We start from the raw sequence: 27,045 nt of genomic DNA on the forward strand, positions 1-27,045 counted from the left end.
TGAGGCATGGTAGGGTGGCGTGTCATGTGAGGTAGAAGGGAGTGGTCGTGGGTGCCGTGTGAGGTAGTAGGGAATGGGCGTGGGTGCCATGTGAGGTAGTAGGGAATGGTCGTGGTTGCCGTGTGAGGTAGTAGGGAATGGGCGTGGGTGCCATGTGAGGTAGTAGGGAATGGGCGTGGGTGCCATGTGAGGTAGTAGGGAATGGTCGTGGGTGCCGTATGAGGAAGTAGGGAATGGGCGTGGGTGCCGTGTGAGGAAGTAGGGAATGGGCGTGGGTGCCGTGTGAGGAAGTAGGGAATGGGTGTGGGTGCCATGTGAGGTAGTAGGGAATGGGCGTGGGTGCCGTATGAGGTAGTAGGGAATGGGCGTGGGTGCCGTGTGAGGAAGTAGGGAATGGGCGTGGGTGCCATGTGAGGTAGTAGGGAATGGGCGTGGGTGCCGTGTGAGGTAGTAGGAAATGGGCGTGGGTGCCGTGTGAGGTAGTAGGGAATGGGCGTGGGTGCCGTGTGAGGTAGTAGGGAATGGGCGTGGGTGCCGTGTGAGGTAGTAGGGAATGGGCGTGGGTGCCGTGTGAGGTAGTAGGGAATGGGCGTGGGTGCCGTGTGAGGTAGTAGGGAATGGGCGTGGGTGCCGTATGAGGTAGTAGGGAATGGGCGTGGGTGCCGTGTGAGGTAGTAGGGAATGGGCGTGGGTGCCGTGTGAGGTAGTAGGGAATGGGCGTGGGTGCCGTGTGAGGTAGTAGGGAATGGGCGTGGGTGCCGTGTGAGGTAGTTGGGAATGGGCGTGGGTGCCGTGTGAGGTAGTAGGGAATGGGTGTGGGTGCCGTGTGAGGTAGTAGGGAATGGGTGTGGGTGCCGTGTGAGGTAGTTGGGAATGGGCGTGGGTGCCGTGTGAGATAGTAGGGAATGGGTGTGGGTGCCGTGTGAGGTAGTAGGGAATGGGCGTGGGTTGGCTATGCTGTCCCATAAACACTGCAGGACATTCATGACGTTGGGTTGAAGTTCAGTGGAGCTGAAATGGAGGTCACCTGAAATGGTGAGTGGCATCCCATAGAATATCTCGGCTGACGAGGTGGGGAGGCCTACTTTGGGTGCCATGCGGATGCCAAGCAAGACCTATGGAAGGTTCTCTATCCAGTTCGGGCCCTGAAGTCAAGCTTTCAGAGATGCTTTCAATAGTGGTGAAAGCCCTCCACCAGTCTGTTCACTTGGGGGTGGTAGGCAGTTGCGTGGTGTAATTGGCTACCACAGAATTTTGATAGTGTTGACCACAGGGAGGAGGTGAACTGTGCTCCTCAGTCAGAGGTAATATGTGAGGGGACGCCAGAACGAGCGACCCACTACAACATGAATACTCGTAAGCGTCTGCGTCACAGGATGGCATGGAGACCATCTCTGGCCAGCATGTGAAATGGTCAACCACAGTGAACAGGTACCTTATCCCTTGTCTGATTGGCAGTGGTCCCATAATATCCACGTGGATATGATAGAATTTGTTTTCCATAGGTGAGAAGGGTTGTAACTGTGCCTTGGTGTGTCATTGGATTTTGGCTCGTTGACATTGTATGCCTAGAGAGAGACTTCGTGGCGTAGTCTGTGGCATATAAAGCGATCTGAGATGAGGCAGACCGTTGATCTGATGGAGGGGTGCGAAGTCCATGCACTTGGTTAAACACCTGGCGTCTCCAAACAGTGGGAAGGAGGGGCCTCAAGTGGCCATTGGACATGTCACAAAGGAGTAGTGGTCCTCCTGGTTCAGAGGCGAACTCCTGTGATAGCTGTGGGGTAGGCATGCATGTCTGCATCCTTAGCCTGGTCCCTGGCTAGTTGGGGCATGTTGATACCACCTGTAACCTCAGAGATTGTTGGGTGTGAGAGTGCGTCTGCTACTACATTGGACGTCCCTGTGACGTGTCAGATGTCTGTAGTAAATTCTGAGATATAGGAAAGGTGGCGTTGCTGTCTGGCTGACCATGGATCCGAGATCTTCTCCAGTGTTTGCACCAGTGGTTTGTGGTCTGAGTATGCTGTGACTACCTGGCTTTCTAGGATTAGCTAAAATGGCCTGGTACAGAGCTAGCAGCTCCCGATCAAAAGTGCTGTACTTAAGTTCGGGTGGCCTCAGGTGATTGCTGAAAAAATGCAAGTGGCTTCCATTGTTGATTGACCCACTGCTACAGTACTGTGTCAACCGCTCTTATGGAGGCATCCATCGTCAATGACAAAGGGGAGTCTGGGTCTGGGTGGGTCAAGGAGGTGGCTTCAGATAGTGCTGTTTTGGTTGTGTCGAAGGCTTGAAGTGCTTCAGTGGCCCAGGTGAGAGTCTTCTCGCCCCTTTTGATGAGGTAGAATAGTGGTTGCATGATGGCTGCTGCTCCTGGGAGGAAGCAATAGTAAAAGTTCACCATCCCTACGAATTCCTGCAGTCCCTTGAGAGAGGTTGGTTTGGGAAAACTGCGGATGCCCTCTACCTTGTCGGGCAGTGGTGTGGCTTCTGTCCTGGTAATACAATGTCCCAGGAAATTGATGGTGTCCAAACCAAACTGGCATTTAGCTGGGCTGATCATTAACCCATGAGCCTGAAGCTTGGCGAGGAGCTGCCGAAGGTATTCCCTGTGTGTTCCTGCGTTGGGGCTGGTGATGAGAATATCATCTAGATAGACGAATATTCCCTCAAGAACCCGAGTCACCATGTCCATAAGGCGCTGGAATGTCTGGGCCACATTTTTTAGGCCAAAAGGCATACACCGAATTCGGAAAGTCCAAATGGGATGATGAAAGCAGTCTTTGGGATGTCATCAGGGTGCACTGGGATCTGATGATACCTTTTAAACAAATCGACTTTGGAGAAGATCCGAGTTCCTCGGAGTCGAGCAGTGAAATCTTGCACATGTGGTATTAGATACTGGAACTGTGGCATCATTTAACTGCTGGTAGTCTCCACACAGAATGCATCCTCCGGAGTTCTTGGGACCATATGTAGGCCCAAGGGCTGTTTGAGTGACAGACGATATCCAAATCCTCCATGGTTACAAACTCGGTTTTGGCCAGGAGGAGCTTGTCTTGGGGAAGTCGTCTTGCCCTCGTGTAAAATAGTGGTCTGAATGAAGTGTTGCACACCATGTGCAGGTTCCCCATCATGGAAATTCGGGGCTAGCAGTGACAGGAAATCAGCCAGTAGGGAGGTGTACACGTTCCAGTTGGAGGTGAGGACTACCATTGCTGGAAATTTCGTTGGCGTACGATGAGAGGAAAAACATGAAAGGTTGCTGCGTTCACTAGGCGGCACCTGGTCAAATCCATCAGCAGTTCATTGGCCCACAGGAAGTCTGGCCCTAGGAGGGCGTGACCCATGGAAGTGATTGTGCACTCCCATTATAAAACTGTGTCCTTGGTGCGGATAGAAATAAGTCGAGTTCCGTAGCTGGGGATCATAGACCTGTTGGCTGCCTGTAAGGAGAAGCCTTTGGGGTTGTTTCTCCACTCGAAGAATGTGGGCAGAATGAGGCTGATCTTGGCAACAGTGTCCATGAGAAACAGTCACCCAGTCTTCAGGTCTCGTAGGTACAGGAGGCCTTTACTGGTGACAAGACCACTAATGATGGCTGGCTTGCTTGTTTCCCAGCATCTGGCCGGGTGTGGATCCAAGAAAATTACAGAGGGGGCCCCATCAACAGTGGTAGTAGCAGTAACCTATAGCCTTGTTGGGATGGTTGCTGTGCTGTATCTGTACAGCTGCCGGGTTGGGAGACTGAGCAGTCCCTGACGGTGTGGTAAATGCACATGGATTGAGTCTGGCTGAGGGGTTCGGAAAAGCCAGTCCACTTCCTTGGCCATGAGGTGCAGGTGAGTAAAGTTCATATTAGAGATGGCTGAGGCAACGTGGAATGGCAACTTCGACAACAATATGCTTCAAACAGGAAACACTTAGTATGTCCGTCTGTAAACGCCACTAGCTCCTGCATAAGGTCAGAACGGTTGCTGTCCCCTAGGTCCTGTAAGTTAAGTACGCAAACAGTCGAATAAGAACCAAAGAAAGAGGATATACTTGTGTTCCATGGGCGGGTGGTTCACAAAAGGGTTGACTCTTGCTGCTGTGACTGGATCCAGGGCACAGACAACGTGCCAGACTTTGGTGTCTTCAGCCGTTATGACTCTTAACACAAACTGCAGCTAATTGCAGCCAATTGTGTAGCTGGTTGGCCCAAAATGGCAACAAGTGGACACCCGGGGCATCCACCATAGCCAGGGCGGGAGCAGAAATGGCCACAACTGCAGCAGGTTAATCTCTGGCAGCTTCAGGACCTGCTGAAAAGCTGGTTGGGTCCATGCTGCTGCGTGCTTGCTAGGTCTAAAACCAGTGAAACCTATGCGGGGTGTAAGGTAAAACATCATGAGATGGGAATGTGTAGGGAGTTACCCTGTACAGGGCAGTAACAAGAAGGGGAGGTGTCCTTGTACTCCTGTTAGGTAAAACATCATGAGATGGGAATGTACGGGGCAGTAACAAGATGTGAATGCATCCTTGTACTTACAAGATAAGAGAGACATTGATGGATTGAGAGGCAGGAAGCTAGCAGGGAAAGGATAGCAACAGTTTTAGTCATTGGACAAGTAATGATATGATGATGTTCTAAGCATGTATCCAAGGGTATAAAAAATCACCATTTTGCTGATAACGGCAGAATGCATTCTCCGACTAACTTTGTTAGTCGCAAGTGTTACAATCCGGTAATAAAGAACAAAGAACTCATGAATGAGTGAGACAAACAGGGGTCACCAACTTCCTAGGTGATACAACAAATCTGAAATGATCTTTGTGTTCAACTTGATGTTGTCTATCATAATCTCCAATTTTTGTCAGGAAGCAAACTTTAAAAAAAAAATTTGTCCAATGATATCAAATATAATAGATTGTTTAAAAGGAAATGAAATACTATAGATGTGAAATTTGGTCAAATGAACCAAATCTATGCAAGAATAAAACTAGACCAATAATCTGGGACCTATAGTGAACAAAGATGAATTTCCCTGCCAATAATTTCAAGTTTTGGGAACAGATTTATTCCCAAACAGATTTATTTTGGTGTAGGTAAAGCACATGATTGGTTAATGTATTTAAAAATAAACTGAAATCATTATCCAGAAAGTTTTGGAAATGATCATTGCATTAAAAAAAACCTATCAGTTGAAATGGCCAGGTTGTGGAGCACATCCAAGGAAGTTTAAAAAAAATTGGATTAGAAGAAAATAGAAAAATGTGAATAGCTGATGTTGTAAAGGGTTAAATGGTTTGGTCAGGGAATTTTGGCTGTTTGGGCAGTAGAGTCTGTGATTATGCTTTCAAACATATGACCATATTCCTATCAGCTGCAGCTCATTTCAATACATACAAAATTAGTAGAGTTCAACAGATTAAATGCAGGATGTAACTCTCAGTTCTCATCCCAGATGATGGACTCAGGCCCAAAATGTGGACTTCTTTCCATGGATAATTCATGACCTGCTGAGTTCCTCCAGCATGCTCAGATAATTGCTGCAACCACAAGTGGCAAGTCTTGAACTGAATCAAGTTTGACAAGTAACTAACAAATCATGTTGGACAACACATCCCATGCATTTAACAACACAACTTAATCTCTTGCAAAGTTCGCTACTATTAACTTCACAAAATCTCCCATCTTCATCCGAATGATATGCTGACCAGAATTTAGTGTGACTGATCAAATGAATCCTATGATGACCAAAGCACACTCGTGGACTGGGTTTTTTAGTTTAGCTCCTGATTTCCCAAAATCTTTCAACCATTTATAAGGCATATATTAGGAATATGTTGGAGTACACTTCAATTGTCTTGACAGGTAAAATTTCAACAATCAATAAGCTCAACAATATACAGGACAAAGCAATCTTGTCACCAGCTTGAGAATCCAACATCTGCATCACCATCAGGCCTGTGGGGAAAAATCCTGAACAGCATTTATGGAATGTTCTGCCAAGGAGTATTTGACTGAACAGCGAAAACTCTCCACCTCTAATATGTGCATTGTTCTTGCTTCTAAGCGGGGAGGTTGGAGGGGAGAATATTGAACAAAATAAAAAGCTAGAATGGAGGAGAGAGAACATTTGAAGATGAAAAGTGATAGGGGAGATAGAGAGGAGGGCCACGTGATTAAAGTAGGAAATTCTGATGAGAGGAGGGAAATAATATTTGTGCAAAATTTCAGTCATCGATTAAAAGTATAGCCTGCTGATCAAAGTGCCTTCGTGGGCTTGTTCTATTTGTCTACATTTGGCACATATTCTCTAAACCTTTCCTAATCAACCTGCCTAATTGTCTTTTAAACATTATAATTTTACTGACCTTTGCTCCAAGGAGAAGAGTTCCTACCATCCATCCTCTCCTTGTAATTCAAGTCTTTCAGTCCCAATAATATGAGTGTAAATCTTTGAGATAATACTATAGAACACTACAGCACGGAGACAGTGCTGCACTATTAGAATTTTATTTCCTGGAGCATGGGAGAATGTGAAGAGATTTGGTAAGGATATACAAAATTATGAGGAGTACAGATCGGGTAAATGCAAGCATTTCATATTTTATCCTTAACCCATGTCTTTTGTTCTGGTGTCATCCAACCTTGGTGGAAAAAGCCTGCTCCTCATAATTTTGTATATCCCTACCAAATCACTCTGCATTCTCCCATGCTCCAGGGAATAAAATCCTTGCCTCATCAATGTTTCCATACAATTCAGTTCCTCAAGTCCTGACAACATAGTGGTTAGTCCCACACTATCACAACACCAGTGACCTGGGATCAAATCTGGCACTGTTTGTAAGGAATTTGTATATTCTCTCTGTGTCTAAGAGGGTTTTGCTCTGGGAACTCTGGTTTCCACCCTCCCTTCAAAACTTACAAGAGACGTAGGTCAATTGGGGTATTTGGGTGGCACTGGTTGGTGGGCCAGAATGCCTAGTTCCATGCTGATATCTGTATATTAAAAAAATGAAATTATATTTTCTCTGCATTCTTTCAATCTTATTGATATCTTTCCTGTAGGTAGGTGACCAAAATATTCTAAATCTGGTCATATACAATTTCAACATAACATCCCAACTCTTGTACTCAATGCTTGGATTTGTGAAGATGAGAATGCCAAAAGCTCTCTTGATGTCACTTTCAAGGAATTATTTATCTCTATTTCCAGATCCCTCTGCAGTGCCCTATCATTTACCATTCTGCATCCTTTCCAGCTTAATAACATCCTTCATAGCTGGGTGACAAGACCACGTTAACTACACTAAAATGGGCCTTAAGCAAGGAGAGGAGGGAATGTTGAAGAAAGGAATACGAAGAAGAGAGTGAAAGTTCAAAAGGAACTAACTTGAAGGTGGTGGTTGACTCTTTCAATGGGGGTAGGAACTTAATGGTTTAGAAAGATGATACTAGTTATTTTCTTGAAGACCCTCCCTTAAATCAGTCATAGACCTGTATTTTTTTTTTGCATCCTACCTCCAAATTATATGAGAAGGTGTCGTCAATAGTTTGTTTGTCAGCCTATCAAGTTCCTGATGTAGCCTATAATCCTGGTCTGTCTGTAAACCTGAAGCTTTCACCTACAATTTGTCAGTTTATACTCCTACAAAAAAAATTGTGGAAGAAAACAATGTACTGAATGCTGAGAATTTATGATATGATAGTTTTACAATTGTTCTATTTCATACATGCTATCACATTTTAGAAAGTTTACAAATTCAACAATCCCAAAACAACTGATTGATATCACTTTCTTGCAACTGCAATTTCTTCTAAACAAATATTTTGAAGCAATTTTCAGTGCAAAGATAATTATTACAACTTACCTTCAATCATCACAACTTGATCAGCTCTCTTTTCTGGGATTAGGACTGGAGCCTGAAGGTACAACTCTGCAGCATCTTGGGCTGTACCCAGTTTGTTTGTAATCTGAGAAATTAAGAGCACAAATCTGATTTACAAAGCTAGACTACAACTGTTTCTCTAATGGACAAACTATATTATGTTGAGCATTCCTGATGAAGGTCTGAGGTTCAAAATGTCTACTGCTTATTCCTTTCCAAGGATGCTGAGATCCTACAGCACTTTTGTGCATTGTTCTTGGTCTCCAAAATCTGCAATCTCCTCGTTTACCTTGTGGAAACTAACTTTATCTAGCCAAGAACATTCTCCAAATAAGCATGTCACAGCAAATTACTGCACAATCCTAAATCTAACCCCAACCCTAACCATAGCATGGTTAGCGCCACGCTGTTACAGCGCCAGTGACTGAAAGGGCCTGCTACCATGCTATAGATTTAATTTAAAAAAAAATTAATGTGCATCTTATAGATTAGGTGAAGAAGGAGTCACTTGAGTAGCCCAAAGTACCATAGACCAGGGAGCTTTCAGGGGATTCAGAATATGAGATGCAATCTAGATCTTCCATTTTTCTAAAAGTTTCAATACATATTCTAGCCCTTTTAGAAGCAAGCCTATCAACGCTCATGCATAAAAAGTACAAACGCCTTTGTTTGCCAGAAATAGGAAAAAATACTTTATCCTTTGAATGCTGGGCTGTCATATGGCAGCTGAACAAACATTGGTCAGGCTGTACTGGGAGTAGTGGGCAGAGTTCGACTGCCACTCTCTAAGGGGGTGGTAACATTAGAAAGGGATCAGGGGTGATTCACCTAGATGGTGCCTTTACACAAGGAAAAAATTAATAAATTGAGTTTATCCTCACTGGATTGCCAAAGGCTGAGAGGTGACCTTGTATAGGTTTATAAAATTATGAAGAGCATACACACTGTATAGTAGATATTTGAAGTTTTTTCCCCCACAAGGGTGGGGACATCAAAAACTAGAGGGCATAGATTTAAGGTGAGGGGGAGAAATTTAAAGAGATCTGAGGGGAAAGCTTTTCCACACAGGGTGGTGGCTAAGCAGCCAGAGGAAGTGGGAGAGGCAGACAGAATTGGACAGAGGAGGGAAATATAAACCTAAAGCAGGCAGACAGATTCACAAGAGGTAGGCATGACAGATGGCATGGACAAATTGAGTTCAAGGCTTGTTCTTTGCATTTGTTCTTGTTTATCTGTGTGCTGTTGTTATTAAGCTTCATAATTTAAATCAGAATCATATTTAAATACTAGCCCAGTGATCTCAAAAATGCTGCCTTGGTCATTCATTGTTGAAATCAAACTAGAATGTGTAAAACTGTTTAACATGTAATTCTTTTTTCAATGTTTCTATCCCAAAGATATTTGGTTTGCTACTTTTATTAGAACATGGAACATTACAGCACAGTACAGGCCCTTCAACTCATGATATTGTGCTGACCATTTATATATACCTACCAAAATAAATGAAACCCTTCCTATCTCAAAATCTTCTATTTTTCTTTTATCCATGTGTCTAAGTCTCCTAAATACTCTTATTGTTCCAGTGTTATGAACTAACAACCCTTTCAATTATTTCTGGGACTAAAGGGACTTTGCTAGCACTTACACACTGGAACAGCAATGGAAAATTCACCAGGCAATGTTAAATTCAAAATAATTTATTTTATTAAACTATTAATAACATAACATTTCTTAATTATCTCTAAACCTAACTCTAAATTTAACCCCACTATGTGTAAATGTAAATGTGTATAATTAAAGTCCCACTCTGAAAAGTCAATCTTTAAAAGTTCAGATTCCTTTTAGTCTTGCTTGAAGGTCTTAAAGCGCTTTTAAACATTATATCTTCAGGCCTCTTTACTCACAATGTGGTTATTTTCTTCTGCAATGAAGTCACAAGCCAGACAAGAGTTTAACAAAGTAGCCCTATACAAAAATAGACCCAGTAAAAATCTGTCCTATTTTCCAAAGAGACTGTGAAATGGTCTTCATTATTTCAAAAGCCACTGACTCTGCATTCTCCTTTTCCCAGGAGTAACACACAACAGCACCAATTCTGGTTACTGTAACTCAACCCTGTTTTTCACAAGGTTTCAACCACTTTGTCACAGAGGTTTTGACTTCTGTACTCTCCAAAATGAACTCAAAATGTCTGAATTCGGTAATATATTTCTCCAAATCATGTGACCATTACATCATCACTGAGATGAGTCCCAATTTTTGGGAAACACATGACTATCAGTTTTATTTCTACCAAAATTCTATTCCTTTTTCAAAAAAACCATTCCATATTCATAACAACCTCTGACCTCATCTCTGTTCAAGAGGCTTAAGTGGTTTTAATTAAAAACAGATAGCTTCCTTCAGCAGATTTTGAATAATTAAGACCCACTTCAAATCTATTAGCTCTGTCCTTCCCAGACACATCGACTCCGAGAATGAACTCTTTTCTCTGAAAACAATGGTTCTCTAGAAATGAGGTGGGACCACTAAGAATACAGATACAATATTTTAACTATAATTTACTTTACCAAGACATTTTAAATATGAGAAATATAATTCAACATTAAAGATTAACATAAATGCATTACACCAGCCTCCACTTCTTTCCAGGCACCCACACCTCTCTATGTATAAAAAAAATACCTAACTCCTGATGCCTCTCCTAAAGATTCTTCCACACACTTTGTACAGATATCCTCTGGTGTTTGCTGCTCCTGCCCTGGGAAAAAAGCAATGGCTATCTACCTTATCTATGCCTCTCATAATCTTGCAGACCTCTATTAAGTCCCTCTCATCCTTCTTTGCTCCTAAGAGAAAAGCCCAAGCTCTGCTAACCTTGCCTCATAAGACTTATTTTCCAATCCAGGTAATATCCTGGTAAATCTCCTCAGTATCCTCTCCATAGTTTCTATATCTTTCATGTAATGAGGTGACCAGTTTTTCTAAGTGGAATAGAAAATATATTTTTTTTGTTGTACTCACTTTGCATTGATAGACTCCAAGGTCGTTCTTTTCTGTGTTTTTGATGACTAGCACTGCAACCCCAAACTGTGGGTCAAAGAAAGTCTGGTACTTTGTTTTGTTTGTAAGTGCTGAGCCGCCAGAACTCCATCTTCAAAAAGAACAGAATTAATTGAAGATCAATAGAACCAGTATCAGAAAACTTCATAAACATTACTGTACTTTCAATATTTCAAAAATCATGTTTGGTGAAAAATAAGCCAAGCTTGGAAATTACAAGAACAATAAGTCTTAATAATCTGTCAGACAGGTCATGAAATGATCAGAACCTGATCAATTTAGAATTTATTCCATTCAGAAAGGGTCAAAACATTTTCAAATTAAACATATTTCCATGGCTGTTCACATTTGTACATTGAGAGCTGGAATACCCTGGATTCCCCTCAGATAGACCCCACAAATCCTGTCCACTCAAAGCAGCCATGTATCTGCATGGACTCCATCAAGCAGTGTTCAAAGAAACAATTGATATGGAATCTTTGATCACTTTGCAATCTGGGCCTTCTCTGTCAGGACCAGTAACATTTTAATCTGTATCCAGGAACCTGATTTGTGTAAATGGCTTCATTCCTGGCCATGGCAGCATATTGTTTTGAAATAATTGTGATTCCTTGTGAATGGTGGTATTTTATTGTGCCAGACATGAGCATAGGGACATGAAAGAATGATAAAAACCCATCTGGGGTATTTACATATTTGTGAAATAACATTTGCACATGGAGACAAAGAAATCTAGAAAAGTGACTATCATGGGAAAAATGATGAGCAGGAACCTCTAAATGACAGAGGAAATGCTAATTGGATAGCAGAAGGACTAGCAGCAATGATTTGGAGAAGCAAATCTAAAGAAGGGGATGAGCTGGGGGGATGGGGAGAGGGGCAAGAGTAAGAGTGCAATGATGGAAGCACTTCAAGAAGTGGTGCTATAATATAATTTTGATAAGGGAGAACCAGAGAAGCATATAGAAATACCTAGAGGTCACAAAAAAAGATCAAAAAGGTGAATTTTAAGGAATCACAACTAAGGAAGTTGAGGGTAATAATAGCAAATGGCTTTTGGTTTCTAATCAGGAAAATATTATGAAGCTACTCTCGTAATGCAAAGACTCACTTGAGGAATTAAGAATTTTAAATCGTGGTAACTTTACCTTATCTGAGGTGTGGGTGCAGCTTCAATAGTGCATGAAAACTGTGTATCTTCATTCTCCACAAACGGAATGTTTCTGAGATGGCTTACAAATTTTGGAGGAACTGGAAATTAAAGTAGTTACTTTAATTGAGATCGTAAAAGCTCCTAGATAAGGTTTAATTGAAAATAAATCACTAAGAAAGTTATAAGATAAAGAATCTCTGGAGCATCCAAACTTCTTAAATCTTCCAATCATGATAGGGTACTATAAATGAACCTCACATCTTTTCAAATTGAAACTTTCTATCTATAATGTTGTATCTAATTTTCTCCAAGTTTAAATAAGACACAGCATCATGTAATCACTGTGCATGAGTAGGTGAAGAGTCATTTTTCCATTTCATTAAAATTGATCGTCTGGCTATCAACATAATAAAAGGTAAAACTTTCTCCTGGGATGCACACAGAAGTATACACGGTTTGTGAGAATAATCAAACAAAGCAATTAAAGGGCATGGTTCTATTTTGATCTTAAAAATTGTTGATAAAGTTTGAAAAATGTTTTCCCAAAATCTTCCTAAATTGGGGTATTCCCAAAACATATGAATCAATTAAGCTTCAAAATTTTAAATTTCTCACATAAAGGATCAACATCTGCATAAAAACAAAATAATTTGAGTATGGACATATGTATTCTGTGTACCTTCTTAAATTTTCATAAACAATGCCTTGACAAAATGAGGAATCATTAATCAAGCTAAGAGTAGAGTACCAATCTTCATTTCAAAATGTTACATTCAAATCACGTTTCAAATCATTCTTAATTGCAGCCATTGAGGCTGATCTTAAATTCAATAAGTCATTGTAAATACATGAATCTCGCTATTTGATCCATATCTTTACATCCTTTTCTACAAAGTGACCTCGATTAGAGGGAGGGGATAGATTAGATTTAGTCGTAGGGTTTTTTGTTTCTTTTTTTCACATTAACTTGTTAATATGGGTTTAATTATGTTTGTCGTAGATCACATCATTAAATTAGACAGAATTTATCCTTTGTTTAAATCAAGGGGTTGTCTAGTGTAGTTTACGTTTTCTATCCAGTGTTATTTTTAAGAATTATTGTAATATAAACAAATATGGATAGGTTTTTCAATTTACATTTATATTAATTTGTGATATGTATATGATAATGACCTGCTATTTGTTATATTAGAAGACTTTGTAAGTAGGATTTATATGTTAATTTGGGTGTAATTGGGGCACATGGGTTTAAATAGCCAGAATCGGCTTCTGCGTGCTGTAAATAAATTTTTAAAATTCTCCATATTCCTTCACATAATAACTCCCATACATGCAAGCCAGCTTACATGTTCAGGTAAAATGTTCAAAACCAAACATCATCTGAGTTTGTAGAATTGCTTCAGCTATGCATAGCACAGGGAAAGTTCTACTTACTGTCACTGAGCTTGAAAAAAGGACATACTTTCAAATGAGTGTTTGCATTTATATCAGAAAAAAAGATTTTCAACAATATATTGACATGTGGTAAAATAAAATGTATCATCACTTAGATTGGTACGGACTAGAGGGGCCGAGATGGCCTGTTTCCGTACTGTAATTATTATTAATCTAAAAGATTTTGGATGATTGCAATCAAGTACCTTGCACAAGGATTTTTCCAAGCGTTCTGGCATTTCCAATAGCATTGGTGGCTTGACACATATATTGCCCAGAATCAGCAGCATTTAGAGTATCCAAGATCAAAGTGCATGAACCATCCTCATCCTCAATAATAATGTGATGTGGGTCGACCTCCACAGGTTTCCCATCTAGTAGTACAAGAATATGTGGAATTAATGATTTTTTTGGGGTGAGGTTATCATCAGAATATCAACATTATTCATTATCCAACAGGAAAAAGTAGATCACATTGATTTAATAAATTGGCCACCATAAAATAATCTACATTGTATCCCTTTTCTTAATACCCTTGAAAAGGTGAAGGTGAACAGCCTTCTCAAATCTCTCCTGCAAAGGGACTCTGGAGGTGTTTTTAAATAGGGAGCTCCTATTTGGTATTTATGAAGGGATGCCAATACATTTCCAAGTCAGGATGGTCTGTTACTTGGAGGAGAACTTGCAAATGGTAGCATCTCCATATACTTGTTGCCTTTATTCTCCATGGCGTTATAAGTAATTTAAAAACAGAAAATGTGGAAAACACTAAGAAATTCAAGCAGGATCTGTGTAAAGAGAAACAGAGTTAACAATTCAGTTCAAAAGTCCTTCATCATAACTGGAAAGGTACAAAAACAAGAGAGATCCAGAGTTTACAAACTCTAGAAAGGTCCCCCTTGGCCTATCTAGTGTCTATCTAGTGTCTATCTAGTGTCTATCTAGTGTCTAGTGTCTGCTCATAATTCAAGCCCATCAGTTCTGGTAACACTCTCATTAATCTCTTCTGCACCCTTTCAAATAGACTAAAACTGCACACAATAATCTAATCATGGACTCGCCAATGCCATGGAGAGCTGTAATATGACGCCCTGACAAACATGGGAAGGTTTGGATCTGAACTGGAGGAGGACAAATATCCTTGCTGGCAGGTTTGTTAGTGCTGCTCCAGGGGGGTTTCAACTAGATTTGCAGGAGGAGGGGAACTAGAGTGATAGAGTAGATAGTGAGGTGGAGGAGGATAAAGTTCATGCGAGAACTGGATGTACAAACAGAAATCAAAGGTTTGTTCATGATAGAAATGTTTTCAGGAGTATTTATTTCAATGCAAGGAATATTATCAGAAAGGCAGACGAGCTTAGGGTGTGGATTGACATGCTGGATTGCGACATTATTGCTATTAGTGAGACTTGCTTGCAGGAGGGGTAGGATTCGCAACTCAGTGTTCCAAGGTTCTGTTGTTTCAGACATGATAGAGGGGGAGGGATGAAAGGAGGAGGAGTGGCATTGCTAGTTAAGGAAGATATCACAGGTGTGCTAAGACAGGGCAGTCCAGAGGGCTTATCTAGGGGACCTGAGGAATGGGAAAGGTGTGACTACACTGATAGGGTGGCATTGTAGACCACCCAATAGTCAGAGAGAATTGGAGGAGGAAATCTGTAGAGATGGGAAGACAGCTGCAGGAAACATAAGGTTGTAATAGTAGGAGATTTTAACTTTCTGCCTACTGTATAAGAACTGGAGGGCTTGGAGTTCATCAATTGTATTCAGGAAAGCTTTCTAAATCAATATATAGAGGTACCAACTACAGAGGCAATACTGATCTCCTTTTAGGGGATGAGGCAGGACAGGTGACAAAAGTAGGACAACATTTTGGGTCCAGCAATTGTAATACCATTAGTTTCAAGTAAATTATGGAGAAGGATAGGTCTGGGCCTCAGGTTGAGTTTCTACACTGGAGAAAGGCTAATTTTGAGAAATGAGAAAGGATCTAGAATGCGTGGATTGGGTAAGTTGTTTTCTGGAAAGGATGTGCAAGGTATATGGAAGGCTTTCAAAGGAGAAATTTTGAGAGTGCAGAGTTTGCATGTTCCTGTTAGGATTAAAGGGAAAGTTAACAGGCTTAGGGAATCTTAGTTTTCAAGGGATATTGGCCATTTGGTTAAGAAGAAGAGAGAGGAGTACAGCAGGTATAGGCAATAAGGAGCAAATGAGGTACTAAAAGAGTATAAAAAATGTAAGAAAAAACTTAAGAAGGAAATTAAGCAGGAAAAAGGAAGACATGAGGTTGTTTTGGTATATAATATCAAGGGTCCTTCACATAAGACCTCCCCCATCTCTTCTGGCTCCAAACATAAGCGACCACTCTGATCTTCCAAGGGGACCAATTTTGTTTGTAACTATCCTTTTCTCTTGATCTACCTATAGAAACCCTTAAGATTTTCCTTCACCTTGTCTGGCAAAGCAACCTCATGTCTTCTTTTAGCCTTCCTGATTTCTTTCTTAAATTTTTTGTTGCATTTAAAAAAAATCCTCAAGTATCTCATTTGCTCCATGTTGCCTCTTCCTGCTGTATAACCTCCTGAACCAAATCCCCAATATCCCTCGAAAACCAAGGCTCACCATGCCTGCTTACTTTGCCTTTAATCCCAACAGGACTCTCAAAATTTCACATTTGAAGGACTTTCATGTACCCAGCACATCCTTTCCAGAAAACAACTCATCCCAATCCACGCATTCTACATCCTTTCTCATATCCTCAAAATTGGCTTTCTCAACCCTCCACCACCCATCTCTAACCATCAAGGCAATTCTAACCCAAATGGCCATCTTACCTTGAATCCTATGTGATCTGATGGGCACTTTGTCACATGGTAAGCTGGTCTCACACAGACAATCTGTCTACCCTTCAGACTTCATTATCTTGGTCACTTCTTCAAAAAAACTTAAATCAAACTTGTGTGACATGATGTTCCACACTCAAAACCATGCTAACTATTCATAATTAGTCCTTGCTTTCTAAATGCAAATAGATCCTGTCTTTCAGAATCCCCTCCAATAAATAACATTAAGCTCACTGGTCTGTAGTTCCCTGGTTTATATTTACCGCCTTTATTAAAATAAATGCAGAATATTAGCCATCATCTATTCTGCCAAAGCCATCTCATACCCCCTCATTCTCCTTGTATCCCATCTTCCATAAAACAAAGAGTGATGGTCACTAGTCCCATAGGGCTCTCCTACTGATACCTCAGTCACTTGCCCTGACATGTCCAAAAGGTGGTCCAGTGCTGCAGTTGTCTTGCTGGACCATCAATTTGAGAAAATACTTTTGCATACATTTAATAAATTCTGCCCCATCTAAGTCCTTTGGACTGTGAGAATCTTAGTCAATAGGAGGAAAGGTGAAATCACCAACTATAATAATCCTGTTATTCCTACAGCTGTCTTTTATCTCCCTACAAACTTTCTCCTTTAAACCCTGGTGACTACTGGGGGATTTATAATGCGACAGCAAAGTAATCATTATCTTATGATCCCCCAAGAATAGACCCTCTCAGTATTACTGTGACATTCTCCCCAATCAAAAATGCAACACACCCATCTTCCTTCCCTCCATCTTATCTCACCTGTATCACCTGTCCCTTGGAACATCAAGCCGCCAGTCCCATCCCTCTATGTCAAATTTTTGTACTAGCTATTTATCAAATAATGTCTCATTTACCCAACAATGTTGAGTTCATCCTCCTTGCCTCTTTGCCTGTCAGACATCTTGCATTAAATAGAACAATAAGAAAGGACAAATGGAATATCAGAGTAATGTTGAGGCCAGGTTTACTCGAGTTATAAACTGCTTACAGAGTGATCTGGTTGACAGATTAATGAGCATAAATAGAGAGAGAGAGAGAGAAAAACAAATAAAAGCTACAAAATGCAGGTTGGAACTTTGGCAGTGAACTGAAACAAAAAAACTGTTGGAAATAGTACATCATGGAGTCAGTGGAGAGAGAAGAATTGAGTTCATATTTAACCTAAAATAGAACTGGTCAGTTTGATAGATATCAAGAAAATTAGTTACTGAAGATGATAGAATTTGGTATAGACCTGAACACAAGATGTGTTCCTCAGGTCCACATTGGGTATTTCTGAAATCATGCAAAAGGTCACAGATCAAGAGGTCAGGGTGGGAGTAGAGAATTCATTTGGCACGCAAAACAATCATCCAATCTATGTTTGGGTTCTTTAATATAAAGGAGGCCACAATGTGAACATGAATGCATTGCACTAGATTGAAAGAAGTGCAAGTGGATCACTACCTCATTTGAAACCATCTGTTTGGTCCCTGTAAGGTGGGAATGAACAAATTAAAAAAGTGCTGCTGGATCTCTTGCTGTTGCATGATAAAGTGCCATGAGAAACAGAGTGGTTGTTGATGCAAGAAGAAAGCAGGGAACTGAAAACACAACTGAAATGCTGAAAATAGAGAAGAGAGGAAAATACATCTGTGAAATCTTGGTCAAGGTGGCAGAAATTGCTAAACTTTATCTGTTGAATGCAGAGACTAGCGGGATGGAAATTGATCTATAAGATGGAAATGAGCAGTTTTGTGACTTCTTGGTGTGCTTTTTCATTTGCACTAGCCATTCTCCTCAGCACTTAACCATGCAACCTCAGGAAATGCAGTACCTACTCTTTCTATCTTGTTCCTTCTCAGTGATCTGAGAGCCAAACAGTCTTTTCAGGTGACACAGTGCTTCCTTTCCATTTTTTTTCCAATCTAGTGCATTGCATTTGGGGTTTACAGTGAGATCTCTACATAGAAGAATCTAAATGTTGAATCTGTGACCACTTTGCAGAATATCCTCTTTAAACCAATGTTAGATGTGATGCCGCAGTTGGTGCTGCTACTGCATTGTTCTATTTACTCAAGTTCAAATCCCAACCTTGGATGCTGTTTCTGTGACATCAGTACATACTCTATGTGACCGAGTGCTCAAAGTTACTCTTGCATCCCATTGTAAAAATTGGCTGTCTGAGATCAAAGATTCCCTGCTGTTCCAGCTCTGTTATCTTCAATGGGACTAAGCCATCTGGCCCTTAAATGTGTTTCATAATTCATGGATGATCAATGAAATTCAGCACCTTTCTTGTTTTTTTTTCTACATTTCCCTTGATTTCCTGAGCCATAAGTATCTCTTATTCCTTCTTGAATGCATTTAATGACTGGACCTCAAACTGCCTTCTGTGATAGAGTGATATAGATTCAACACTATTTCAATGAAGAAAGTCCTCTCATCTTGGACCTAAATGGCATATGCATCCATAGGTTGTAATCCTTAATTCTGGACTTACCTCTCACTGACATAAAGCTCACTGACATAATTTGCTGGATTATCCTACTACTCTTTGTATTACAAGGAACAATATTGGCTATTGTCCAGTCCCGAGGGACCTCAGATGTGGTGAATGAGCATGCAAAGATCTCTGTTAAGTCCTCAAAAATCTTGGATAGATTCCATCAGCTTCTGGGAATTTATTGGCCTTAATGTTCTTCAAGAGATCCAAAACCACCACCTTCTCAATATCAACATGCCCTAGAATATCAGAATACCCTCCCCAGTATCTTCGATATCCTTTTCTCTGACTCTTGGCATATATTCCCTCCTTGAGAAGTCTTATCCTCACTCTCATTACCCTCTTGTTTTTAACATGTGTATAAAATGTCTTGGGATTTTATCTGTAACAGACGGCCTAGTTAGAATGTAGTTAAATAACCACTCTTAGTGATGAATATCTAGCAAAATTCCATATTCTTTTTGGTGTTTTAAACTGCAAAGTAAGGCTCCATCACACAATAAAGATTAGCAGATTGACACCAAATTTCCTGTCAGGTGCTTGATGCCATCAGATTTCATGTAGTCTCGAGTCAGGTTGTGGATTTATAGCTGTATGCCATCCCGAAATGTGAAACAGAATGCCATAATCTCTGGTGAGTCTATCCTATAATTGGCAATCACACCCACAGATTGGGTTGAAGAATTTGGGAAGATTCTGAGTATTGGGGAGCAATATCGGGAAAGTGGAAAAATAAAAATAACTATCCTTGAAAGGATATAATGAGAGACAACATTCACACTACAGAAGTGCCAGGCAAGAATCACTTTTAACAAGAGAAAACCTAACCCACTAACCTTGACATTCAATAGTATTTCCATGGCCAATTCCTCCACCATCCACAGGTTCCCTATTGACCAGAATTCAATTGGATCTGGTACACAAATACCTTGGTGGTGAGTAGGTCAGAAACTGGTCTCCAATCAATGATATTCAATTTTTTTTTTGCTTTCTAAGAAATCAAACCTTTGACTTTCCTATCCATCTATCTTTTCTTTACATCATAAGTCAATGAACTCATAACTATCTGAGAAGAAAATGCATAACATTGATAGCTACAGTTTTTTAAATTGATGGTCACATTGTTTTTCAGTAAAGAAATATATTACCTTTGTACCATGTGATAACTGGCTTGGGATTTCCAACAACCAGACACGCCAATTTCACTGTTTGTCCCATGTCAGCAGTACAATCTGCCAGTTTTTCCACAAATTCTGGGGGATCTAAAGCACACACACACACACTTAATTATAATCAGTTAATGTTCTTGTTCTTTGTCAATTTAATAACCTGATAACAGAAAATGTACGGTACAGAAATAAACAATAGCTCTGCCACAAATCAAGGGCCAATAGGTTTAAAAAAGAATTATAACTTGGAAATTGAAGAACACAAAAATGAGGATCAATTTATGAAAGAAAAATATGGCTTTTGAGGGGAAAAACAATTTTCCAGTGTCTTCAATAAAGATCCAAACACAAGATTTAAAAAGAGATCAGTGCGCAGCATTGAGGAATATACTTGAAAGTACAGGCACACAATCCTTTATCCGGACATCTAAAATCTGGAAAGCTCCAAAAACCAGCAAGTGGGGAGAGAGACAGCAGCGCAAGTTTGGCAGGTGAGGGGGAGAGACTGGCAGCGCGAGACGGGCAGGTAAAAGACTGGCAACATGAGTCAGCCGGGCGAGGATGGGAGACCGGCAGCGCGAGTCGGGCGGGCGAGGGGGTGGGGAGACAGCAGCACAACTGGAAGGGGATAGGGGGTAGCACACTTAAATCTGGCTTATAGAATCTGGAAAAATCCAAAATTCGGAACACACTGTCCCTCAAGGGTTCCAGATAGAGGATTGTGTACCTGTATTAAGTACCAAATACTTAATAGCATGTTTGAGTTGGAAGGTTGTGAATAATTGATTGGCACAGGGATCAGGGCTGGGGCCTAGCTGTTCACAATCTAAATCAATGAGTTGGATGTAATATAACAAAGTTTGACAAAGCAAGGGATGGTGGGCATTATTTGGAAATGCAGAGAGGCTTCAGACAAACAAAGTGACTTGGTAAGAATGTGGCAGGAAGATTACAAAATGGATAAATGTGAGATTATCTGCTTTAATCAGAGATTGTGAGGGAAATGGATATACTTGTACCAGAATTTATCATCATGAACATGTCACAAAATTCATTGTTTTACAGCAGGATCACAGTGCAAACATTTATATAACCAACGTACAAAATAAATAAATTAAAAGTGCAAGAAAAAGTCAAAGTTAGGCAATGCCTTTGTTTCATTGTTTATTCAGGAATCTGATGGCAGGTCAGGGGCGAGGCCATGCAAAGGATTTAGACAGACGTGTTTTGGTTGAGTTCTCAGTGAAGAGTACTAAATAGACAGTTAAAACTTGAAAATCAAGATTTTCATCATCAAAAAAGGATAAAACTAGCATGAAGAAGAACAAAGACTGAAACATCAGGTGGAAGTCCAAAATCAGTGCAAAAATAGCAGCGTGACTGGCAGAATCAGGTAAAACTGGGGAGTTGGGTCAAGAATTGAGTATCCTCCTGGAAAAAAATGGAGAATTTGAGTAACTAATGTTGAAACGATGATGAGAGATAATGACGGAGAAAATGACCAAAACAAAAGAGATTGTTGTAGACCTGATAGAGAAAGTGAGAATGAATTGACAAAAACACATGAAAAACTTGAGGCTTTGGGGAAAAAAAAGCCAAAGAATGGAAGTCGGATAAAGGAGGACTACTTGTCAAAATTGACAATTTTAGATGATGGAACAATGTCCAAATTATTGGACTAAAGGAAGGAATCGAGGGAAGAGACCCGGTGAATTATTTTCAAATATGGATCCCACAGGTGTTGGGAGAAGATAATTCTGGAGAAGAACTGCACATCGAGAGAGCTCACTGAACACTTGGAGGCAGAAGAGCCGATGACCAGAGACCAAGACCAATTCTGGTGAGAATTTTAAGCTACTGAGAACGGGAGATAATTCTGGGAGCAGAATAATGGCCCATCCAAGGTTAGTACCAAAAGGTACTATTTTTCAAGCCCAACCTTGATTAAACAAATAAAGGAATTTGAAGATGTGAAAAGACCCTTCTGCGACTTTGAGGGTCAAAGTCGCGGAAGGGAACTGGCGATTTTTCAAGACCAAAAAAGAGGTGGAAGACTTTCTGCGAAGTTAGTAAAAGAAAAATATTAAGGTTGCCGAGGGAGAAGATTGTGAAAATATTTATAATGAAACTAAGTAAAAGTAGTAAAAGTTGTATTTTTTATTTTTGTTAAACTGTCTTGTATTTATTGTTTAAAAGTAAAGTGGTATAGAAATGCTCACGGAGAACTCAGTAAAAGAAAACATATCTGGGAAAAATGGTAGCTGAGTGGAGACTCCAGTCTAAGGGGAAAAATGGTGCCAGAAAAGGAGTAGCAAAAAAAGATGGCACTAAAGGGAGGGTTATTCTTCCTGGAGAGATTCTATGGGATTTTCTCGCGGCCTTTCAAGGCTCTACGTATATGTCACTGTCAGGGCAGGGACACTGTGTATTTTTCTTAAAGGGGAAAGATCACTTTATTATTTAAAGAATCAAAGAGATTTTACTGTTAAAAACTTTAGTTTTAAAGAAGAATATGGATAGAACATTAAAATTTATTAGTTTTAATGTTAATGGAATTAACAAGTAGGTGAAGAGAAAAAGGATCTTAAATGCAGATATAGTCTTTTTACAAGAAACACATCCTTCCAAATTGGAACACGCAAAGTTAAAAAGAGAATGGGTGGGACAAGAAATATCATCTTCATTTGGATCAAAAGCAAGTAGTAGTAATAAAAATATACTATTGATAATAGATGAGATATTAACTAATAAGCTGGAAGATTTGTAAAGGTACACTGCAAAAATTATGCAGAATCATGGACGTCTATAAACATTTTCACCCCAAATTATGATGATGAAGTCTTTATGAAGGATATTGTTTTAAAAACCACAGGGGGAGGAAAAATATATTGATTGGAGGAGATTTCAATTTTCGTTTAGATCCAATATTGGACAAATCAGCGAGAACAATAACAAGGGTGAAAGTTGCAAAAACTACATTATCATTTATTAAGGAATTGAATTTAATTGATATATGGAGGTGGCTCAGCCCCTTAGCAAGAGACTACTCATTTTACTCAAGGGTACATGATTTACATACAAGGACTGACCTATTTTTTTTTATTTTTTATTTTTTATTTTTCACACCATAAATCACATTAGTCAAATGTCTGTTTTTACCAGTCCACCTGGTAACTGGGCAGAGTACTTGCAAGACTTTTATCAGACAACTCACCATTATCGTTAACTATTATGATAATGGAAAAGCAAGGAAGTATGTACAGATGGTGCCTTAATGCTACATTATTAGAGGAAGGATTTTTGTGAATTTATTAAGAGACAGATAGAAATATTTTGTGAAAACATTCTTCCTTCCACTGACAACAGTTTTCTAATATGGGATACGCTTAAAGCTTATTTGAGGGGACAAATAATCTCAAACTAAAAATCTTAAGAGAGAATATGCAAGAGATATATAAGTTTAAAGAAGGATATAACAAAATTGGGAAAAAAATTTCAGATATCAGGAACACAAAAAATATAGAATATTAGAGAACAAAAAGTTATAATAATACACTACAAACATATAGAACAGAAAAAATGCTATTAAAAACTAAACAAAAATATTATGAACTAGGAGAATGGGCGCACATTGCCAGGTTAAAGCAGAGGAGTTATCCAGAATGATAAATGCAATAGAAACAGAAGCTGATGTTATAACATATAATCAAAAAGAAATAAATAATACATTTAGAAAATACTATATGAAACTATATAAATCAGAATTAGTAGGAGATGAAAACACAAAGGAAGAATTTTTAATAAATGTTGAACTTCCTAAACTAGAAAAGAGAGAACAAGATGACTTAGATGCACCCTTTACAAGGGAAGAAATAGAGAAACGTCAGGATTCTTTAAAAGCTAATGTCATCGGGGGAAGATGGGATCCCTCCCGAATTCTATAGACAATTTAAAGATTTGTTGGTGCCTCTTTTGATGGATGAGTTGGACCAGGTGGTGGAGACCCAAACCCTCCCAGAAACCTTTTCAACTGCTATAATTGTAGTACTACCGAAGAAAGGTAGAGGCCCATTAAAAACCTCATCATACAGACCAATATCACTTCTGAATGCAGATTATAAAATTCTAGCAAAAGCACTAGCCAACAGACTGGGTGAGTGTTTATCAAAATTAATATATCCAGATCAGGTGGGATTTGTTAAAGGAAGTCATTCTTCGAAAAGCCTTGGTAGATTATTCAATATAATACGCATGGCAAAATCAAGGTTGAATCCGAACATACATATTTCTTTGATGCAGAAAAGGCATTCAACCAACTAGAATGGTCTTTCTTATACAAAATATTGGAAAAACACAAAAGGATGACTATAGAAGGGATTGGACCTGTCAAGGGTAAAGGGGAGAATTTATGCATGGAGTCAGAGGAAATGAGTAGGGTTCTAAATGAGTACTTTGGATCTGTGTTTAACAAGAAAAGGGCATGTATATAGTGTCAAGGAGCACAATGTGGAGAATGACCAGTATTATGCATTTTGAGATCAGGAAAGCACTGGTGTTGGGACTTTTGTGGACAAATCCACTGGGCATGATGGGATGTATCGCAAGTTATTGAAAAAAGGAAAGTGAAAAGATTACTTGATTCCTTGATGAAGGGCTCAAGAACTGAAACATCGGTTCTGTATTTTTATCTTTGCTAAATAAAGGACACTGTTTGACCTGCTGAGTTTTTCCAGCATTGTTTTTGAACAAGAGATTACTGCACCTTTGACAAAGATCTTTGCATCTTCACTTATGACAGAAGAGGTCCCAGAGGAGAATGTCTAATATCAAGAAGGGAGGGAAAAAAAAGACAATCCAGGGAATTATAGGCAAGTGAGTTTCACATTAAACTATTGGAAAAGATACTCAGAGATATGATTTGTGGACATTTGGCTCTTTGGATGGGACAATGAGTATAAATGTATGCAATTGTAGCTATATAAAACATTGCAGCTATCTAAAGCTTTGGTGAGGCTGCACTTGAAAACAGCGTGCAGTTCTGGGTTTCCCACTACAGGAAAGATGTGGAGGCTTTGGAAAGAGTGCAGAAGAGGTTTACTAGCTTGGAGGGTGTTACTTATGGGGAGAGATTGGACAAACTTGGGTTGTTTTCTTTAGTGTACTGGAGTTCTGATAGGGGTGTACAAAATCATGACAGTCAGAACCTTTTCCCCAAGGCATAAGCACAAAACTGGAGGACATGCATTTAAGGTTCGGTGGAAGCTTATGGCAGATATGCAGAGGGAATATTTTACAGAAAGGGCAGTGGGTGCCTAGAATGGGCAGCTAGGAGTTGTGCTGGAAGCAAATTCAATAAATATTTAAGGGGCTTCAAGACAGACACAAAATATGAAGGGGATGGAGGGATACCCCTCAGGTGCAGGTTTGTTTGGATAGCATGTTCCTGTGCTGTTCTGTTCTATGTTCCATAAATAAGATTATGGTGAAAGGATTTCGTTTTAAAAGGGATTTGAGGTGTAATTTTTATTAAACGCCAAGTTCTTGAATTCTGAAGTGCATTACCAGAGAGCAGATGGAATCATATGGAATTACTGAATTTAAGGCATATTTAAATGGAGGCAAAGCAAGAAATAGACAAGGCAAAGAAGGAAACATCCAGATGCAGTCGTAAATTCTTTATAGTCACAGCACAAATTTACCTGTATTATATAATGCTGAAATTAGAAAGGATAGCTAGTAAAGAAAATAAATCAAAAATAGACATTATCTCAGTTAAAGAATTGATTGAGCCAGCTTGCAATAGACAACAGACTTCATTTGCATGAAGAAAACTTTAGATCAGGGGTGGGTAAACATAGGGCCTGCGTTCTAAATTTATCTGTACAGCACTGCCGCCACCCCCTAGTCTAACGCTGCCAAAAAATCATTTTGATTATATGTTATAACATCAGCTTCTGTTTCTATTGCATTTATCATTCTGCATGACTCCTCTGCTTTAACCTGCCAACGTGTGCCCATTCTCCTAGTTCAACCAAACTCACCATCTGGCCCACACATGGTAATAGGTTCCCCCCTCCCCAACTTTAGACCACTTCCTGTGATCAAACTATCCCATTCCGCAGGATTGACTATTAGTTTCTCCAAAAATTGTAGGGTGAATTATAAAAATTGGGATGAGCTGCAAAAGGGTAATTTTTATATTATATATATATCCTGCCACATTGACCACCGCCAGTGGGCTGATAACGCCTCAAACCGTGCATCTTGGCGCCTCACAGTTTGGCGGGCAGCAACCTCCTTTGAAGAAGACCGCAGAGCCCACCTCACTGACAAAAGGCAAAGGAGGAAAAACCCAACACCCAACCCCAACCAACCAATTTTACCCTGCAACCGCTGCAATCGTGTCTGCCTGTCCCGCATCGGACTTGTCAGCCACAAACGAGCCTGCAGCTGACATGGACTTTTTACCCCCTCCATAAATCTTCGTCCGCGAAGCCAAGCCAAAGATATATATATATATATATATATATATGTATTCTCTTGTGTCTTGGTGTGAGCTTGCAGGCACCTCAGATTGAAGAGACTGCCATCCGTGCGGTACCGGATGTAAACATATATCTTGAAAATATTAATAATTACAGAGAATGTATTCAATATTTTACTTTACTACTTTATTGTTAACAAATAATACTTGGTGTATTATCTTTAATTACAAATCACTGAGAAGCAATCCTAAATTAGAATCACAATTTTTTATTACTTGGGTTTTGAGAGGTACTTACTCCATGCAGGAACACTGAAGCATTGCTGGATAGCACTAATATCTTTTAACCATGATGCCTTTATATTCACAGTTCTTGCCTGGAGAGTGTATTTACGCACAGAGTCTTCTCGTTCATGCCAAATTTCAAATGATCGTTCATCACCCTCCACAAAGCCATTTACGTCTATGTTAGTGAGCTAGGTGAGGAAAAGCAGGGTAATTTGTGG

General features: G+C 39.9%; 1 protein-coding gene across 14 annotated transcripts in view; it reads right to left on the bottom strand.

Moving 5' to 3' along the window:
* Positions 1 to 27,045, bottom strand: part of LOC138751919 (obscurin-like) — a 755,203-nt gene that overhangs the window by 145,437 nt on the left and 582,721 nt on the right. For all 14 annotated transcript variants that reach the window (XM_069914884.1, XM_069914878.1, XM_069914879.1 and 11 more), the window contains 6 exons: positions 26,838 to 27,015; positions 20,035 to 20,148; positions 13,738 to 13,905; positions 12,093 to 12,195; positions 10,906 to 11,035; positions 7,864 to 7,966 (listed from right to left, as the gene is read on the bottom strand). In XM_069914884.1, coding sequence (XP_069770985.1) covers positions 7,864 to 7,966; positions 10,906 to 11,035; positions 12,093 to 12,195; positions 13,738 to 13,905; positions 20,035 to 20,148; positions 26,838 to 27,015 — 796 coding nt within the window. The remainder of the gene's footprint in view (positions 1 to 7,863; positions 7,967 to 10,905; positions 11,036 to 12,092; positions 12,196 to 13,737; positions 13,906 to 20,034; positions 20,149 to 26,837; positions 27,016 to 27,045) is intronic.

The sequence above is a fragment of the Narcine bancroftii genome, chromosome 1, assembly GCF_036971445.1.
Source record: "Narcine bancroftii isolate sNarBan1 chromosome 1, sNarBan1.hap1, whole genome shotgun sequence".
NCBI classification, from domain to species: Eukaryota; Metazoa; Chordata; class Chondrichthyes; order Torpediniformes; family Narcinidae; genus Narcine; species Narcine bancroftii.